This window comes from Saccopteryx leptura, chromosome 12 (assembly GCF_036850995.1).
Source record: "Saccopteryx leptura isolate mSacLep1 chromosome 12, mSacLep1_pri_phased_curated, whole genome shotgun sequence".
NCBI lineage: Eukaryota > Metazoa > Chordata > Mammalia > Chiroptera > Emballonuridae > Saccopteryx > Saccopteryx leptura.
In genome coordinates, this window is record NC_089514.1 from 13,843,197 (window position 1) to 13,863,222 (window position 20,026).

Genomic DNA, 20,026 nt, shown 5'->3' on the forward strand with positions numbered 1-20,026 from the left:
ATACGAGTAAGGCATCAGTATTTACTTCAAAGATCAACACTAGGTGGAATTAAGTAATTTATTTGTTAATAATGGTGTAATTAGTTTACCCATCAAATTTCAATTACCAAATGGCAGGCAACAGTTCTCTCTCCCCCTTTCGAGAACTACTATTATTGTTAATATGCTAATTTCCCGCAATTCAGAAATTATAGACTGTCCTATAGGTAGAACTTTACCCTGAGATTCAGTTTGAGAGAGTAGCATCCAAAAGACAATATAAATTCTTAGTGGGGAAAAGACCCGTTGGCGATCAGACTGGGCACAGTGCCTATTCTCTGCGTAGTTTGTTTTTGTTTAGGAACCGTTCTGAAATAGGAAGTTGTTGGTTTCAAAACTGTATTTTGTGGAGGCGTCGCTTCTATCCATTCCCTCAGAGTTGCACCACAATCGCACTTAGTAAATGCGAGCGTGTTTAACTCTCACATCAGCACCTCCATCGAATGAGATGCTATTAGAAGGATCTGATTTTTCTCCGGAAAAACAAAACAAAACAAAAACAAAACAGAGTCTGTCTCTGAAAGAAAGAGAAAATGAAAAGTGCCTATCTGGTTATCCGGGACGGACCAGCTTTAGATTTTCAGGCCAATTTCTCCCAGCTGCTCACCCACCCACCCTCCGCGGCTCCTTAACGGGCTTCTTAAAAGCCAGGGACTCGGGCGCCGACTCGGTGAGTAGCTGGAGAAGGGGTTCAGCTGGTGAGGAAATGGGTCTGTTGGCCTCATCCATTTTATGCCGGGTCCGGCATTAAAGAGGATGCTTCTTTGGTTCTCTCCCCTAGCCGGCCTCGAACCCCGGAGCAGTCTAGGCCAGACTAGGCTGGGCCCGAGGTCAGTGCTGGGCCGCGGGCGCCCGGCTGCCCCGAGGCCTAGGCCAGGAGTAAGGGACGCACAGGGCGCAGCCTGGGCGTCCGAGAGGACCTGAGGCTGGAGGGCCCCGAATTCCCAGCAGGACTCAAAGTTGGGGGGTTGGGGGGCCGAAGCGCCAACTCCCTCCCTCCGCCAGGGACCGGACAGCAGCATCCATCACCTCCCGCGCGCTTCCTGATCCGGGTCCGCGCGCGCGGCGCGCCCATTGGCGGGGGCGGGTCACGTGCGGTACGGGGCGGGGAGCGCGCGGGCGCGGGCGCGGGCGGGGGAGGAGCGGCGCGAACTTTGGTGGCATTGGCGGCGGCGGGAGGGGGAGGGGTGGGCGCTTGACAGCGGGGGAGGGGAGGGAGAGGAGGGAGGGGGATGGGAAGCGAGGCAGGAGGGGGAGGGGCCTCGGCGAGCCCAGAAAAACGACAACGCGAGAAAAATTAGTATTTTTGCACTTCACAAATTAATGACCATGAGCTCGTTTTTGATAAACTCCAACTACATCGAGCCCAAGTTCCCTCCCTTCGAGGAGTACGCGCAGCACAGCGGCCCGGGCGGCGGAGACGGCGGCCCGGGCGGGGGTTCCAGCTACCAGCAGCCCCCAGCGCCCTCGGCCCAGCACCTGCCGCCGCAGCAGCCCCAGCTCCCCCACGCGGGCGGCGGCCGCGAGCCCCCTGCCTCCTACTACGCGCCGCGGGCCGCCCGCGAGCCCTCGTACCCCGCGGCCGCCCTCTACCCCGCGCACGGGGCGGCCGACGCCGCCTACCCTTATGGCTACCGCGGCGGCGCCAGCCCCGGGCGGCCACCGCAGCCCGAGCAGCCCCCGGCGCACGCCAAGGGCCCCGCGCACGGCCTGCACGCGAGCCACGTCCTGCCGCCGCCTCCCCCGCAGCATCGCGCGGCGCCCCCGGCGCCCCCGCGGCGCTGCGAGGCGGCTCCCGCCACCCCGGGCGTCCCGACAGGGGGCAGCGCTCCCGCGTGCCCGCTGCTCCTGGCCGACAAGAGCCCGCCGGGCCTGAAGGGCAAGGAGCCCGTGGTGTACCCCTGGATGAAGAAGATCCATGTCAGCGCCGGTACGTGGCGCCGCTGGGGAGGCGCAGAAGGGTGGGCCGGGGCCCGGCCCGGGTTTGAGGGTCCGGGCGGGGGTCAGGAGGAGAGAGTGAGGGGAAGGGGGCCTCGGGAGGGGAGCCCCCATCTGGCCCAAGCTACAGTGGGATGTGGGTGTGTGCGCGCCAGCCAGCCGCCTGATCCCGATGTGAGAACCCTTTTGTACCCGGGGTCCCTTTATCGGGAGATTTACGAGACGCCAAACTGTTAGGGCAGTAATTATAGCCCCCATAAATTTAATTGCCCTGGCAGAGGCTTCAGGCCATGTGTCTTTGAAGCTTTTCTTCAGCCCCAAGGCCCAGCACCATTCTTTATGGCTCTCGGGTGTTTCCCGTTGTCAATAGCCTGTGAAACATTTTCTTTGCCGTTTTATGTATCTTGCGTGAACTTGGTGTCAGGTTATTATATAATGATGATGTCCAATTGCTCTTCCCCACCCCACCTTATCTCTCCTCCTCCTTTCCCTTTCTTTCCACTCCCTCCTCCTTGGCTTTCTCCTTGGGGTTGTGGGCTTTCAGTCAACCCCAGTTATAACGGAGGGGAGCCCAAGCGCTCTCGAACCGCCTACACCCGGCAGCAGGTCTTGGAGCTGGAGAAGGAGTTCCACTTCAACCGCTACCTGACCCGGCGCCGCCGCATCGAGATCGCCCACACGCTCTGCTTGTCTGAGCGCCAGGTCAAGATCTGGTTTCAGAACCGGAGGATGAAGTGGAAGAAAGATCACAAACTGCCCAACACTAAGATGCGATCCTCCAACTCGGCCTCGGCCTCAGCAGGCCCGCCAGGGAAAGCACAGACTCAGAGCCCGCACCCGCACCCCCACCTGCACCCCCACCAGGGTGCCTCCACACCCATTCCCTCCTCCATATAATCCTCTAGGGAGCCGGTTTCTTTCCCTCACCTGCTTTTCTCCTGTCTTCTGCCCCTTTCCCCATCCACTCCTCCCTGTCTGAACCATAAGAGACCCCAGAACAGAACCCAACTTGATGAAAAGTACAATAAAAGAAAAGAAAAGATGACATTATCCTGGTAAGAGTGTGTGCTGGTTGCCACCCAAGAGAGGACAATGACCAGGATGCGGGTTGGTGGAACAACCAGCCGGCCTAAAGAAGGCGACCAGGTCTGGGTACCTGAGAAGGCCACTTGGCATCAAATGCTGTTGAGATTGCTGAAGTCCTCTGGATAGCTCGTGCTGACTGGGGACATGTATATATACATTTGTTGCAAACAGAGGAAAACAGACCCTTTCCCCGCCTTCCTTACCTCCGCTCCTTATTAAGGCTGCTCATACAGTTTGTCTTGAACTGAATAAATGAGTAGACATTGTGGACCTCACAAGATTATTTAATTTCCAAATGTATAGACCTTGATGGTAGATGTGACATGATAGTTTTCCTTCCTTCATTTATTTAAAATATTGTTGTAGAGATGTTGTTGTCATATTCTGAGGCACAATCTTGGGGGAGAGGGGAGTGCATTTAGACTCATGTGCAACTGTACAAATTGCGATGTGGCTATATAGAAAGCCATGTGCTAAGAATAAACTGTTAAAAAAAAACATTAAAGTTCTAAAACACATTTGTGTGTTTCCTACTTTTAATTAAAAAAAGAAAGAAAGAAAGATAAGCTTTGGATTGAGATGTTTGACCTTGCATGTGAAAATCTTGTAGATGGCTTGAGTTGTGTTCACTTGGATTCTGACTGCTCATGTAATTTGTGTGTGTTCAATGTGAAATGAACTCTTGTCAAGTTTGACCTACTGTGGGAAAAGTTCCAAAGAGCATGAAGGCTCTTGAGCTCTGAGAGGGCTCCTCTTCTTCCCAAACTTGGCCAGGCTTTCAGGCTTCAAGTCTCTGTAAGGCATAGAAACGTGTCCTTCCCTGCAATGAAAGGTGAAACCGCGCAGTGCTGCGGGCCCAGGAGTTCCTGCAGCTGCTCTACCCGCTGAACTCTGAGCACACTTGGAAAGAAGTGGTCCCTGTGGTATTTATTGCACCTTCACACTTAATCTGCCTGTTTCCCTGGAGATAAAAAATAGTTTATGCCTTTTGGTTCTTTGCTGCTTTTAAGGTTCTCTTCACTAACTACAGCTTGGGAAGTGTCTGTCTTCTTCTTCTTCTTCTTCTTCTTCTTCTTCTTCTTCTTCTTCTTCTTAGTCCTTCCTCTTCCTCTTCTTCTTTGAAGCAAGATCTTTCAAAATAAGCCAAAATTTCCCAGTACATCCTCAAAAGTTTCTTTTGAGGAAAAGAACATTTAATAACACCCCTAACTGCACCCCAAGCAAGGTAGACCTGGGAGAGTGTTCAGTATCAAAAGAAAGCCACTCTGAACTAGGGTCACTGTCCTCAAATGCACCCAGTTTTCTGCCCAACCTAGAGATCTGTATTCAAAAGGTCGAAAATAAAATCCACTTCTCAATCTCCATAATCCTAGTATTTGTTTACGATTTACAAACGGTCAAGAGCATTTAGACTTGGTTGTCACTGAAGGGACAGCAGCACACACTAGTCCTAGAATATTAGAATTGTCACTTGGCCTTCAATGAGGGCAATTTTTAGATCATGTAAAAATTTTAGCAGAGATGGGAGGGGGCGCTCACCTACCTTGGCAGTAGCAGGAGATTTAAACACATTTTTCCATCAGTGGGACCCATTAGCCCATGATCAGTACTGTTCCTGCTTCTGCCTGTAGTGTGTATGATACAGGCTAGGGAACAGCTATCCTCTGCCTGTAGTGTGTATGATACAGGCTAGGGAACAGCTATCCACCTATGAACAAACCAGACCTGAGAGGGAAGCGGTGGACACCAGTCTTGGAGGGGCGTCGACCTCTCCCCAGGAAAAGTCAGGGACAGACAAGTACCTGCCTTCCCAAGCCAGGACAAACGTGACACAAAGTGCATTTTATAAGGTGTGAAGGAGTGCCAGGGATTTCTGGAGTCACTGCCACTGCTGCTGAAACCTATTAACCCTTCCTCTGCTCCACGCACTAGTAAAACAAAATGAAATCACGCTGAAAATAGCAATTTTCCCAGGAATCATTAATCACCTCATACAATAAATACTTCTTTGTAATTCAACAGCAATTCTGAAAGGCATTCTCTGGGAAAACTCTGTGGAGAAGCAAGGGATCTTCTTGCAAATAATGTGGTCTCGGGCAAAGGCGCAGCATCTTGGCTGTCTGTTCAAAAAATGCCTAGACTCTTGGTGGAAACTGAGTGTCGAGCTGCAAAACCTCACATGGCAGATTGTCATCATTTAAGGTAAATTCTTCTATTTCTCCTTTGTGTAAAGGAGGGGGCTGGGGGCATTAATTAGCTGCACACTGGAGGCAGTTTCTGGGGCTAAACGAGGTAACTTTCTCTCACTTACTCTTATAGATTACCCAAAAAAGGAAAAGAGAGGATGAGAGTTTAATATATATTTTTTTCCAGGGTAAAATGGTATTTTTACCCAAACTGTCTTGATTATTAAGGTGTTGGTAAGTTTTACCAAGTAAAAATTGTCCAAATAGTCCAGATGATTGTGTCATTTCTCTAGTGTTTTTGCCTGTTTCAGATTTGGTCTTTTAAAGGAGCTTGTTGTAACAGCCCAGAAAATCCCACTTTGTGCTTCAAAATCATGCATTGTCTGCCCTTTGCTAGGGCAACCATAGGAGTTCACCCAGAGGACAAATTTTCTATCTCATTAATTGTTTTTTTTAAAGCAAACCCTGCTGGCCCCTCAAACCCTTGACCTTTAAAGACAGTATTTTGTGTAAGCTCTATAATTCTCCTATCAAAATGACCCTTACACATGCTCTCCTCTTCTTTCTCTTTCTCTTCTTCCCTCTAACACACACTCGTCTTCTTTAGTCACATAGCCAAGCTGTGCATGACCCAGAGATAAAAGTTTTGTCAACATCTGAAATCAACCTAAATAGGATAGGAGACACTTTAATGGTCACAGTTTGAATTAAGTACTTAACAGTCTCCCCCTGAAGAAAAATGGCACATTGCAGGCTCTCTTTCCTAGTTTTGCTGAAATCTACGATATGCCCGGTGTTTTATTACAGCAGGAATTCAACTGTGACAGGCATAGTAGAGTACTTAATACCCAGGATGGAGCTCCTGGGAAGATTACCTAGATGTATGGGGAGTGGGCCCTCTACACACCATCTCTGACTTGACACTCAGCTGGCCCAGGGTGGCCACATCCTCCCCACTTCTTAGTCTCCTCCCCATGGGGTGGGTATCACCGTGTCTCCTCTGTACCCCTGCTCCCCTCAGCTTCCACAATGTGCAGTTCTTCTCACCCACCACTGCCTCTCCTCCAGCGGTTTCACATGGAAACAGATCAACCACTCTTTAGAATAGAAAGAAAGGACCCAAAGAATCTATGTAGCAAACAAACCCGGGGCTTCCTATCTGAATGAGTAGGTTCTGTGCAGGCAATAGGCTGATCTTTACACTCTCTTGGTCTCTGCCTCCCTAGTCAAGATACTGCGTTGGAGAACACAGGCTTACCCCTCCCAACAGCTGCTCCTCCAACAGCTGCCCTTCTCTACATTATATATGGACCCAAGACTAACTCTGCATCTTCTCTCAAAGAGTGTGGGCTGGGAAAAATGGGAGGAGAAAGAGACCTGTGTCCTAACTCTGATAGCATCAAGGAGGCTGTGGGGCTGTTGTGAAATAACTCATACGAAATCTGTCTTGGAACTCTGTCATGTCTTATTCTCAAGGCACCGAATGCCTGGAGTAACTCCTACCCCTTCAGGCAACCCCAGTCTCTTTGGAATTGATTCCTGGGGCTAAAGGAGGTCTCTGGTTGAAAGAATATCCCAAGAAAAAGGGAGTTTTCCTTTTGCTTGGAGGCCATTTTGCTTCCATCTCAGTTAACCGATGAGGAAACTAAGACAGTTGATGAATGCTCCCCTCTCTACCCCCCCCCCGTGTTCTTTATGTTAATGAGTGGCAGATTTGATCTCACCTTGGATAGGTGCAAGTGTACAGGCATCTTTCCTTGGCAGAACGTTATTCTGCCTGGAATGGACCAGTGAGTCTGGGTTCACACTTGACGTGGAAGGCCACAGGTGTGCTCCGCCAGCTTAGAAGGGTGGGTTCTTGCCTGATGAGCCATCAAAATTCCTAGGGAGATTATGTAACCAAACCTCCTCAGCCAGGGTGCTGAGATAGGTAGGCTGACCTCTGAGTTCAGGAAAGAATTGGCAGCAAGGTGCCTGGGAAAATAGTGGACACCCCACTGTTCGTAATTCTCACAGTTTCAAATTGACTAATTCTGCTTGCTAGCCCTGGGATTTCTATGGCTTTCACTTGCCCCAGCTCTGGGCAAGGGCGTCTGTGATCCGGAGGCCTGGAAACTTAAAAAAAAAAAGCCAACCAAAGATCCTGGTTGCAGCAGATAAAGGTGTAGCGCCTGTTCGAGGGAGATATTGAAATTGTAATCTTTGGGGTCACGTGACTCATTAAATAATTAATGCCGATCGTCAAGAATGGATGGGAGTCGTCAGGGCCTCACTAGGAATGAATCTCTCAGAAGTGAGACCCCCCAACTTCCTATTTGATTTTTTTAAAACACACACCCTCAGATTTATTTCCAAAGGCTTTTAACTCCTTCAGGAGGGCTGGTGAGAGCAGCGGAAGGACCCGAGCTGGCGGGCCCACACAGGGACTTGGGGCTCTTCTCGAAGGGTTTCTGCGAGTCCGGGAGCGCGCTGCGGCCAGGGAAATGTGAGTTGGAGCTCGGGTTTTCTGCGGTCATATCCTGGCTTTGGTGATGAAGTGGGACGGATGCGCAGACAGTTGGTAATGTTCTGATTCACACTGGGGAAGGCTGCAGAGATACCACAGGACAGGCGCGCGGCTTTGTTCAATTTTCCCGGTGTTCATAAATCACCCGCGCCAGGCGAGCGAGGGAGCAAGCGAGCGCCAAAACCGCCGAGAGAGGCCACAGCGGCGGCGGCGGCCATTGCAGAGGGAGAGACCTGGGCAACATCTCTTTGTGACTCATTAGTCTGAACGATTTATAGGGAAAAACAGCCATGAATATTTGACTTGGGGATAGGAAATAGCAACAATAATAATAACCATAATAATTACAATACTCTTAAGCACCGAGTGGGGGTGGCCTGGCGGATGGTGGCGTAGCGGATCTTTCTGGGGTGAAGTTGAGTGGCTATGTGCAGAGTAGCTAAGCCCCACCTTGCTCAGGATCACGCCAGGAGCCCCAAGGCCAGGGCACTCCCTTTGGGGACATAGATGGCGAGTTTGAACAAGAGAAAGGGGCCAAGCATGGATTTTGAGTCCCAAGTGCCTGCTGGCGGGTGGGGGCTGCAGGTGGTGGCGGCGGAGGGCAGCTAGCTGCTGGCTGGTGGCCACTTGTTCAGTGTGCTAAGGGGCTCTGCAGCCTGAGGGTCAGGGCAACTGCGAGTTGTTTGGTAGCCGAGCCTGGCGCTATCAGCAGGATTGCATGGATGCGGGACAGCCGTTGAGGGCTGGTTTGGGGCAGGCCAGAGTGTCGGGAGGCTATGCGGGTGTGGGTGAAAAGGTAGTGGGGCAGAGACAGGGCCATGGAAACCACCCACCTGGCAGAATCCCAGCCCAGAGGAGAACTTTTCCAAGCCCCAGTCCACTGCTGGGATGATTCCTGCCCCTTCCCCAGAGTCTTTCTCCATTCCTCCAAGTTGACTGACCATTTGCTAGTTAGAGAGCAAGAGAGTGTTGCAGAGATCTTGAGGAAGGAGGTGGTAGCAGAATTGGGGCATCTAGTGGCTTGCCCCCACTGTGCGAGGTGAGGCTGGGTAGGTTCCCTAGATTGGGTATTGTCTGATGCTCACTTCCTTCCCAGTTTCCCCCTATTTCCAGCAATCATAGCTGGCCTGCTCCGAGGGACTGGGCAATGCGGTTGTCCCGCCAGCCTGCTGGGGCAGAGAAGTGACTCACCCAGGGCTTGAATGAACCAGAAGACAAAACCTCTCAAGGCTGCCCCTGGCTCAGGGGCTGAGCACGGGTTTGATTTCGCGCCAAACAGAAATGAACACTATTAGTGAGGTTTCAGGAGAGTCTGTGATTGAATGCTCCTAGACAAGGCTTCCCTTTGTTAGCAAAAGAAAATAAAGCGTGCATTCACATTCCCCAAGCTGAGGTGCGTGAGGCTCTCTCCGAGCAGGGCACGGAGCAGGCACCGCCAGCAAAGCCCCTTCCACCTTCCTGTCTTGCTCCGCCTCGTCCATTTTCTTCCCCCTTCCCCCTTTCCCACCCCCCTATATAAAGAAAGAAAAAGAAGAGTGTGGGTGCGGAGATGGAGTATGTATTTATTTTACAAAAATAAATCACCATCTTCAGGCCATTTGTAGACTGGAACCTTTCGAGCAATGAGTGCGCCGCATGGACGAATGCCCTGGCGACTCCTCCGTGTCCGCGTCACCCCGGGGGCCACCCTGGCGCCGGGACTGGCCGCGCTTCCAACTCTGGGTCTCCGACTCCCTTCCTCCCCAGCCACCGTTCACCCTCTGCTGTTTATTTGTCCGCAGAGTGCCCGGACACCGGAAAAGGCGATTCCCTGAGCGCCCGGAGTTGGAGACAATTTGGGGTTCAGGCTTAACCAGCTTTCGAGGTAAGCGCTGCGTCCATACTCGTCACTGCTTGGGGCTTTGCACCCAGTCTTTGGCAGGAGTTTGCTCTCCCGGTAGCTGCAGCCCTTGGAAAGAGCTTCTGGTCAATATTTAACTTCGGAGGAGTTTTGCAGCTGGTTTCTTTTCAGCTACACGCTAGCGAACGCGGGGCTTCAGGCAGACAAAGAGTCAGCCCGCAAAGCTGGCGTGGTGTAGGAGGGGTGGTTGCAGAGACCAAAGATGTGTGTGGTTGGGGGCAGGGGTGTCAGAACGGTGTATTTGTTTCTTCCGGCAAGTTTCAAACAAACCACTACAAGGAACTGCAGGGCAAAAGCTAGTAGAGGCCATGGGCTCGGCGGCCGCTGCGTGGGCCGTTCTCCTTGTCCACTGTTGGCGGCGCCTGCGGAGACTGGGAATTCGGAAATTATGGTCAGTCCAACTCTGCGTGGGGGAAACTGGTCTGGCCGCCTCGCAGTCTCTCCTGTCCTTTCGCTTGTCCGTGGCGTGAGGAAAGTTGCTGTTATTTCCAGCATGTAGACCGTCGCAGGAAGCAGGGCTTCTCGACTCCTCTTGCCGAGCTGATCCTCTGTTCTTCCTACAGGAAAAGCACGGGTTTTTTATGTCTCAGCGGTTTCTTTTCCTATTTGGAACAAGGGAAAACTCTTTAAAATTCTTTTCCAGTTCTGGCTTAATTTGTTCTATTAGTTTGGGATGCAGGGAGGTAATTACTGTGGTTTATTACCTTGTAAAAGATCCATAAATTTTGTGCCTATTTGGGGGAGGGGCTGCTGGAATAGTTTTCTGAAGCTTGGTATGAAGGAATGGGTTTGCTTTGTTCTTTGAGGATTTACTTCTTTTACAAAGTTTTCTGAGATTTTGTTTTCTATTCTGTAGGCCTCAGTCTCCCTTAAAATTTGCTCCCCCCCCCAAAAAAAAAAATACCAGGTTGCTAATTAATTACAACAGGCTATTCGATGATGCTCTGAAAAGCTGCTATGGTGTTCTGATACCATTCTTATTTTATCAGATAGGAAGTAAACAGAGTAACAGTAAAGTTGATTACTTTCTCAGCTACTGTATGTCGCTTATATCACATATAGATGGAGCATTTTAGGAAGTTGCAACTCAGTGTGCACATATGATTTGCATCTCTGCACACAACAGAACCATTGCGTGTATAAAAAGTTGCAGGCACTTGAGACCATGTACAAAAAGTGATATACACATTTGTGTGTGTCCAGAGAACTTGGAGCCCATTTGTAGTGCACTTGCACACACAAGAAATATCTCATGTTAAATAATGATCTATAACCTCCATCGAAAAAAAGTGGGCTAAGAGGGCCTAACCTGATGCTGAGTAGAAAACCACTAGAGTTAACTAAGAGAAGAGAAATGTTAAGTGTATTTTTGACAGAGAAATCAGATTGCAGTGTTTGAATACAGATATATCTAATCTGCCAACAGCCTTGCAAATATTGACTGAAGCTCTGTATCCTGAGTCACCTGCTCCTTCTGAGACAACTTTCTGCCTACTTTGGGTCTGGTGGCCTGGGTGCAGGGCATGTGTCCCCTGCCCCGGCTGGCCAGGTTGGGGGCTGAGGCAGTGAATGGAGGACTAGTGCTGGGGTTTCCCAGTTTAGGACTAGATACTTGAACCTCTCCATTTGTGTCCTCTGGGATGGAAGGTGCAGAGGCCCAGAGCCTTGCTCCAGAAAAGGAGATTTCAGAGTAGCGAAGGAGAACCCTCAGCTGCTGATTCCCTGGTGCCTTGCCCAGATGAAGGTATCTCCTAGAAAAGCCATTTCTCACCTCAAAAGTTAAATTTCTTTGAACTTCCTCCAATCTTGTTCTTTATATCCCACCATATCACCTTATCCCTTATCGCACCCCAAGTCACTGATGTTAATTGTTAAACAGCAGTTGGAGCATTAACTGGCCTGTTAAGCGGCATGAAGGCTCCTGGCTGGAGCTGAGATGCCTCTGGGCCTTGCTGGCGTTAAGGCATTTCTCTGAAGCACTACCAAAGACTTCGCCCACTGATTTATGGCCTTGGGAATTTCAACTTGCTCCACACTGCTCTGAGAGTTCTGAAGGGGCCCCTTCTCATCCTTGAGTTGAAGCCTCTACAGAAACCTTGCTTGGGGGCCTGGAGTTTGCCGGCACTTGGGCACTATGTCCAGGCCCTTTCCGGGCTACCTGGAGAGCTCAGTGTAAGACATTTGAGGTGGTGGGGAAGAGGAGTCAGGACAGTGTATTTGTGGCCTGAGTCCTTGGGTCAACTGGCGAGTGCTCTTTGGAAACCAGCCTTTGGTCCTTCCTGTCCCCTCTCACCCCCAAACCTGGGAGAAACAGGTTTTTACTTTGGGTTTTTACTTTCCAGCTTGTGGCTTAGGTAAGTCGATATAAAGGTTCTCTGTGATATAGCTGTACAGACAGAACCGTACTGAAATACTGCCACCAGCTTAGGCCAGGGCTCACTATCAAGGGGTGAGGTCTCCTCCTCTTTTATTACCATTCTACTTTGGACACCCCCATGACGAGGCCCCCTTACTGAGGGCCTTGCAATCTCACCAGACCCCCTCTGTTCCCCTGCAGGGGAGGAGGAAAGGGGAGGAGCAGAATCATGCACAGCCTCCTGCAGCTGCTACAAGTGAGTCCTCATGCTCAGAAAGGCCTAGCTAATGGAAGGAAGGCCTGTTCGCCAGGAACAAAAGAATAAGGCATGAAGATCTCACCACCTCAGAGCATTCCCAAAGTTCAGAAACTAAGACTTGAAACGGGGAACTTTTTAGACAGCTCCTGAGAGGGTGAAGTGTTGAAATCATTGGAGAATGTCACCAAGCAGAAGGCGTGTGTGTGTGTGTGTGTGTGTGTGTGTGTGTGTGTGTGTGTGTTTCAGCCAGGTTCTCCTGAGAAGAGTTGGTCCAGTTCAGTTTCTGCTGGCAGTTGTCTTAGAGGAGGGTGAACAGAGCTTTGCACAGAGAGGGTCCCAGATTGTCTCATTAGGTTAATTAAAGGGATGCCAACAAAGGTTGTTACTTTTTTCTCTTCTTGAAGAGACAGACCATTTCCCCTTAAAAAATGTCATTAAGAAGCCTATAATTTTATGTATTGTTCAGCTATATACTCTGAGGGAAAAGGTAAGTGCAAATTTGACCTGGGCACTGTGTCCCTCCAGAATTTGCCAAACTCTCACCCCACCACTCTAGAGCAAGCACCTCTTTCCTAAGGGGATATACTTAACAAAACCAACTGGACTTGGAGGAGGGGTTTTAGCCTTTTGTCAGGTAATTATGGGCCTTTTTGATTTCTACAGTGGCTGTGGTGTATGGCGTGGGTGTTAGCAAACTCCATACAATGGCAGGCCATGAGGGAGTCCACTCACCAGGCCAATCATTACCAGGTTTTCTTCTGGAAACAGGGCCTGTGCCTTGCCTTTTGCTGTACTGGCCAGAGGGCCAGAGAAGATTGGAATGCTCGGGTGTGCTGGGTTCAGCAGGTCTGTGAGTGAAAGACTAAGAAAAGTTGTGTGGACTCAAAGAATAGGGACAGCATTGCTGTTTCCTTATGTTTGGGTTGAGTGCGAAGAAGTATAAGCGGAGATAACTGGCCTTGTGTGGCAAACGGTGGGGCTGAACAGATGCCCCCAGCATCCTACTGACTTAGAAAAACTCTTCCCTACTGCTGGTCAAGGCCCCCCATTTCTCCTCCCCCAAAGCTAAATGTTCTGCTTGGAAACCTAGTTCCTTCAGTGATTCCCTATTTCAAATAAAAGGATTTAAGTTGACGTATGACCACGTGAGCACATAATACAGCGCATTATTGTGGCATTTGGAACAGAGACCCGGGCGGCTTCGCCTGTGATTACGTTGTCTAGATTCTCTACAGAGAGCGAGCTCCCCCCACCTCCTCCTTCTCCTTCCCCTTCTCCAGCAAGCGCTCTCCTAGCGGGTTGCAGTTCTCAGCACTCATGGAGCGGTTCTGGGCCAGCTAGCCGATGGGACTCGAGGCCACACCAGGAGGATGGAATTTATTTTAAGGTATTTCCGTCGATTGTTCATATCTAGAGTGAGTTATGGCTGTGAGAGACAAAGGTCAGGCGAGGAGACCCTGGTTCAGGGACAGGACCCTCAGCCCCTCTCTCCCTTTGTTTCTCCTTTAGGACCGAAACCATTTGAAGGATCCCCAGTAGCGTCTCAGACTGAGTTTAATTCTCTGTAAAGAGTTGGGAGTGTAAAGGAAGGGACACTTGGGAGCTAATCGGTGGGCCTGGTGGTGGGCCTCCAGCACGAGGGTGGCTTTGTCCACTCCAGCGGTGCTGAGTCCCCGGAGCTGAGCCCCAGGCAGAGGGAGGGTCCTACAGCGCCTGTGCAGGCTAAGGTGGCTGGTGTGCGCTCTCAGGCGACACTGCCTAGAGGAGGTGGACACTGAGTGAAGGAGAAAAGGAATCGCTTGCCCCCGTTGCTTGTTTGTTGACCAGGGATGGAGGGCTAGGGCTGACCACCACAGCGAGAGCCGGAGCAGCTGGGAGAAGGAAATCAATGAATGTGCAGATGCGCTGCCATTTTATTGATGATGCTTCAGGCCACTTTGTTCAGGCTGGGTTGCAGGACGTGCTTTCTTACATACGGGACAGAAGGAGCTGGACCCCGTGGACTCGCCTTTGTTTCCCCCGCACATCCTCCGCCCGGTAGGGGTGGGGAAGGACAGCTCTGATTTAGGAGAGGCTTGGGGTGGAGGCAAGTGTGCTAGATGCCCCCAAACTCTGTTATTCGAATGGTGGGAATGCAGAGGACAGAGGGAGCCTGCGCTGGGTTTGGGCTTCGTACTGAGCATGGCCTGGCCACCCCCTGTATGCCCCCAGCTGGCCTGGAGAGTTGGTGGGCTGGCTGGTGCGCCCTGGGCTGGAGGGAAGTCTAGAGCGCAGTCCACAGGAAGCAGAGGCAGACTTTTCTCCCGTTTGGAGACCCAGAAATTGTGTTGTAGCCAGGATGGAGGCAGAGTTAAACCATGTGCTTCTAAATGACTTGGAAAGCCCCAGCTAATTGGGCTTTGGGGACCCACTACTCCTGGGAAAGATGTAAACTCCTGGCAAAGTCTTCTCGTTGGAGCTCTCTGAGCAGAAGAAAGGGGTGCCTGCTAGGAGTTGGGAAGGAGATTTACCCGTGACTTTTTTAAAAATCTTATTCCTTTTTGTACTTGAAAAAAAAAATCAAATGAGGCTTCCCCTACTCAAGTGGGGTTTTCTTGCCCAGAACGGAAGGCTGCTCTGCCCTCCCCCCCTGCCAGCCTCGGCACTAACCGTGTTTAACTGAGGCCGTTTCAAGTGCTCTAAAACACCCCTTGGAAATAAAATGTAAGCTTTAATTGCTGTTCAATTACTTGTCAGCATTTCATTTGATTTATGACCCAGTTCTGGCGCATTTTTGACCCAGTTAAAGACTCATAAATAATATAGTTTCACTAGAAAGAATGAGAGAGGGATAGAGGTCTGTTGAAGGCATCTTTTTATTTTCGCGTCAGTACCAGCACGCAGAATAAATAAGGAAGGGCTCTCGAGCCAAGCCAGTTCTGTGTAAAAGCGTGCGCAGTGAGGAGAAACCAACAGTCACATATCTAGAGCACCGGCTGGTTTTTCCGCCAAGGAAAAAGCTAAAGCCACTCTATTATAGCTAAACTGTAGCTCTAAAAAAAGAGTCCCTTTTCATTCTCGAAACGGCAGCCTCATCCTCATAGGCAAGTGTATTTCCCCATTAATTTTCCTCCCCGTTCTGGGATTGCCATGCCTCTTCTTTCCAACAGTTCCTCCTCACCTTGGTCGCTGGCTGCACAGCGGTGCCCAGCCACGGAGGCCTCTCAGACATGTGCACAAGGAGGCCCCTGAGGACACCAGTGCGCCTTCGCTGTTTTCAGTATTCTTCGAATGCTGAGAAAATGGGTTCTTCTGGTCCTCCTAGGCGAGAGAAATTGAAAGTAGAGGACGTGGGGGGAATCTGGGGGCCAAGGGGTCTTCTCAGCAAAGCAAACCTCAGTGGTTTTGGTGGAGCCGGGTGAAGGGCTGCAGGATTTGCCTAGAAAGGGCACTGCGGCAGCTACCGGTAGTTTCTGGCCATGGAAAATCACCAGGAAGTATTTTCCTCTTAAAAAACAACAAACAGAAAACCTTGCAGTTATTAGAAATTATTTTTTAATCCCCTCGCCTGCCTTGCTCCAAAACCCAGCCCTTTGCATTTCAGCAGAGAGGCCCGAATCCAGGCAGGCAGGCTGCGTGCCAAGGCGCCGGACTGCAGCCTGGAGGTCGGAACCGGCTCTGACCGCGGCGGTCCTCACCCCGAAGTCACCTCTTTGGGGAGGGTGGAGGCCCCGGCCGGAGCTCCTGCCCCAGCCTTCCCCTGGCCCCCAGTCGGCGGGTCCGGCCCCCACGCTTTGCCCCGCGCGCGGTCTCTGCGCTGCTGGCGAGGTCTGCGCCCCGGGGCTCTGGCCCCTCTCCTCGGCGCCCTGGGCTGCCTGGGCCCGGGTCATCCCCTTCCCTGGCAGGTTCTCACAGAGAGCTGGCTGGCCCTGCATGCAGCTGGTTTAGTTGAGAAGGCGTGAGCGTCGCGTCAGCAATTTGGAGGAGAAAGTGCGGGTTGATTATTGACCCACGCCTTCTTTCTTCAAATGCCACATCCGACCGACCCGGACGATTTGAAGAGAAAATTCCGCTGAGCGGATTTTTGTCTCTGGCTCTCGCCTCCTACGCGGCCCGGCTCCCCCTTTTAAGTTGTGCTGCCGCAATATGCCATAGGAGCAAGTGTTTGCTGTTTTGTGCTCTGTTTACAGCTTTGGGGCGCCGAGTCATAAATCTTACCCAGCCATAAATGACAAAAACCATTGGTATGCATGAGGCCACCCTGGCCAGGAGTGCTTTTTGATTTCTCCCTTTTCCCTTGGCTTTGTTTTTTGCTCTAAGGTGACACTTTGGCTCCCTGACAGTTTAAACATACTACTTATATTTTTAACACCTTCCTTTGAGAAGGACCGGCCGCTGACACCTTGGAATGGCATGAAAGCTCCGTTTCTCTCTTTTTGCCACACACACACCCTTGCAGAGCTCGCTTCTGAATCTGGGTATTTGAGGGAGGCCCTAGGAGGGAGGAAGACGGTCCACCTTAAAGCTGTGGAAATATTACCGGGCACATGCAGGCCTTTCCTCTGCTTAGTGTCCCTGCATACCACTAATTTGGGGGGGGACCCTAAATGTCCGTTACTGGTGTGGTCAGAGCTTTATCAGTGTTTTCCTGTGAGTGACCTGCATGTTTGTATTGTGATCGCCCCCCCCACACACACACACACAGGAGCTGGAGAAGCGGGTTTCCAGGCGCTGTGTACCTGAGCCCAGAGCTTCCCATGTCGCCGCCCGACCACCATGCACTTCCCTCAGGCTCCTTCCTTCCTGGCTGCCGGGATTTCAGGGGTTCTTCTGAGAAATAGAACCAAAGGCGCTTGGGGAAGTTTCTCGAGAAAGGAGGCCCTATCTGAACCCCACAAAAATTGGCTTCGAGGTTCTGGAACTGGGGGTGGCAGGTGAGGTCAACTGGCCAGAGTCTAGGGAACTCTCTTCTGCTCTTGTTCTCCTTGCCCCTCAGTTGGAAATGTCCGGGGCAGAAGGTTACATGGTTTTGCAAACAGATTTCTAAGAAATAGAGCCGGCAAGAGATCCCCTTTGTGAGAGCCGTTTGTTCTCATTAGCATAATTTTCCTGGACTTTAGTGACGCCCGGGAGCGCAGAGAGGGAGGGCGTGGGGGTTGGGGGGAGGCTGCCCTCCTCCCAGCGCCGCGGAGCTCCCCCTCTCGCTCCCGGCCCTCCCCTCGCCTCGGCCCCATCCCCCACGCCGGCCCGCACAGCCCCAGCCGCCTCGGCCTCCCCTCCCGCCCACCCCCGCACCCCCACCGCACCCCCTACCAGCCCCTGCTCCGCGTGTAATATTCATAAGAAACATACCCAAGTCGGTGCCACCAGCCCAGGCAGAGCCCCGAGCCGTGCTCGCGCTTATCTCCGGCCGGCTGCTGCCCTCGGGAAGGGCAGGGGCGGGGGTCTGGGGGAGGGGTGGGTGGGTGGGGTGGGTGGGAGGGGGGGTCCAGCCGCCCCAGTCCGCCCTGGGCGAGCCTTGCCGGAGCAGCGAGGCGGCCACGCTCCGCGCCGCGGCGTCCGGGCCTCGGGGTCTCCCTCCCGCCCGCCGCCTCGGCCGATGCTGAGGGTCGGTGCCCGTCCCGCTCCGAGGGGACCCGGCCGGGCAGCCGAGCCGGGCCGGGGGCCGGAGCCCGAGCCCGAGCCTGCGCTCCCGGCACTCGTCAGAAGTTAAGGTAAGCAGGGCCACAACCGGCCGCTCTCGGTGCTGAATGGCGGAGTTTACGTCTCGGTGATTTATGGCCGCAGACTTAAATCTCGGTTCAAGAAAAGTTCACAAGCCGGAGCTTCCTCCCCGGCAGTGACTGATACCCTTACACTTCGAGTTCAGGCCGCTTTCCCATCCCCGCCCCCACCTCGTCCCTCTCCCCAGCCCAGCCGCAACTTTTCCGGGTGGGCGAGGGGACTTGGGGGCTCTTAGCCGGTGCTCCCACTTAAACTTGGGGTGAGAGCAAACTGAGGAAGGGGCGGGAGTGGAAAGAGGGAGCGGTGTCTGAAGGAAGGAGGTTGAATTTGGGCAGATCTTCCACAGAGACAATAGGGCTTGCTTCCTGCACTCAACTTAGCGTCCTCAACTCTTTCAGCTCTTTGCACCTGGGGGTTATTGTCCAGAAATGGATCTTTTCGGAGGAATCTCCTCCCATCCCCAGCCCTTGCTTGGGGGTGCAAAGCAAAGTTTCCAAGCTGGCAAATCTCCAACTTCTTTACTAGGTTGCAAACTTTGGGGGCTGGGCTGGGGTGGGGGGTAAGCTGTGGGCCCCCAAGGTGGTATCTGCTGACCTCAAACAATAGAAAGCACTTTGGTGGGATCTCAGAGGTGAATTCAGGTTTTAAGTTTATAGGAGTTGTTGTTTGCTGTTTGATTTTTTTTTTAAAAAGGTATTTTTATTATTTTACAAGACAATACACAACTTGATGAAAAGACTTAGGTAAACAGCAGGCCGGTGTACCTGGTAATAATGGATTAGCAAGTTACTTGAAATAGTGCATGTTCAAAATCAACTTAATTTTGTTTTTATCTAATATTTTGCTGTTCAAGTGTCTGGAGTAATTTTCTTAACCTGACATTTTATTTTACACAAGCCTAGTATCTTAAAAATTTACAATGGCAGGCATTAACACTGCCAAATGTAATAGGAACTGTTTTTAGTGATAGGACAGGAAAAAGATATTAAAGTGCTATTCAGTTTTAAATTTTATTTTATCTTTTATTTACTTTTGATATTGGCATCTATAGCTTCCTATTCATTTCCAAAAGAGAAACAATACTCCAGGGCTCAAGATCACACACAATAATTCTGGGTAAGGCATGTTGTAATTTTTAATTGAGGTTCTGGAAAATTAATTGTGCCTGTTTTCCAGATGTTAGTCAGATTGTTGGCTTAATAATGAAATCCAAAGGAGTCCATTACTAAAGACAAAATTACAGTATAATCATCCACTGGTAGGTGCTTATTACATTATTGTTTCTAGTTAACAAAATATCTGCTATTTCTGGAAAACTTGAATAACTCCAGGACTTGAATACACACAGTTGGGGTGTGAAGTGTAAACCCTTTTATTAGTAAATTTGTCATTGTAATTTTCTTAAATGGTCAGAGACTAACATTCTGAGTGTGTCACAGTGGGTGAACATATAAACTCACATGGAACTTTTCTGAGCAGAACCAAAGGTTGACCATGCAAAAGCTGGGGGGCAAAAAATGAAACAGATTTCACTTCTGCAAACTGCTTTCTAAATGTAAAAAAAGAGAGAGAGATGAGAAGGCTTTCAATTGGTTTTTAGATTTCCAGGGTTGCCCTTTACTTGTGTTTCTGAAGCAGGTAAATAGGCCAAGTAACAAATATCAACAACAACAGCACAAAAAGATCAGGGAACTCTGGCAGGATTTTATGGCTTGTGCTTCCATCCCTCGTCCAGGGAGCCAAATGACCCCCATACATCAAATTACATAGCAGTTTCTAAGACAGAACCTATTATCGTTAAGTTGGAAGGAGAGTTCAAGCCGTGGTCATGGAGATGAACGCTGGTTTTTCAGGTTCCTGGTGGGTTGTTTTTTTCTCTAATCCATCATGTTTTAACAGGTAGAATTTGATAGTTGCCCTGAATAACAGCACCTCAGAAAGTCCAAGGCAGGAGGGTCTGGGGACCTTTTGTAACAGCAGAGAAGAGGTGGGAGGGGCTTGCTGGCACATGCCTGAGAAATAGGGAAAGGAGAGGAGTAAAAGGCTGTTCAGA

The 20,026-nt window shown here is 50.9% G+C and overlaps 2 protein-coding genes across 6 annotated transcripts in view; both read left to right on the top strand.

The window, feature by feature from the left end:
- Positions 1-20,026, top strand: part of HOXA3 (homeobox A3) — a 44,228-nt gene that overhangs the window by 20,464 nt on the left and 3,738 nt on the right. Inside the window, exons 1-3 of one of the 5 annotated variants that reach the window (XM_066354023.1) lie at positions 3,853-3,986; positions 5,086-5,265; positions 9,537-10,046. The gene's annotated coding sequence lies outside the window, so the exon portion shown is untranslated. Of the gene's footprint in view, positions 1-3,852; positions 3,987-5,085; positions 5,266-9,536; positions 10,047-13,576; positions 13,658-17,736; positions 17,964-20,026 lie in introns of those variants that run through there. The other 4 variants (XM_066354022.1, XM_066354024.1, XM_066354027.1 and 1 more) reach the window with 4 other exon arrangements.
- HOXA4 (homeobox A4) lies at positions 1,296-3,512 on the top strand. The gene is made up of 2 exons (XM_066353993.1): positions 1,296-1,969; positions 2,522-3,512. Exons 1-2 carry the CDS (start codon positions 1,363-1,365, stop codon positions 2,872-2,874), a joined length of 960 nt encoding a protein of 319 aa, XP_066210090.1. The 5' UTR covers positions 1,296-1,362; the 3' UTR covers positions 2,875-3,512.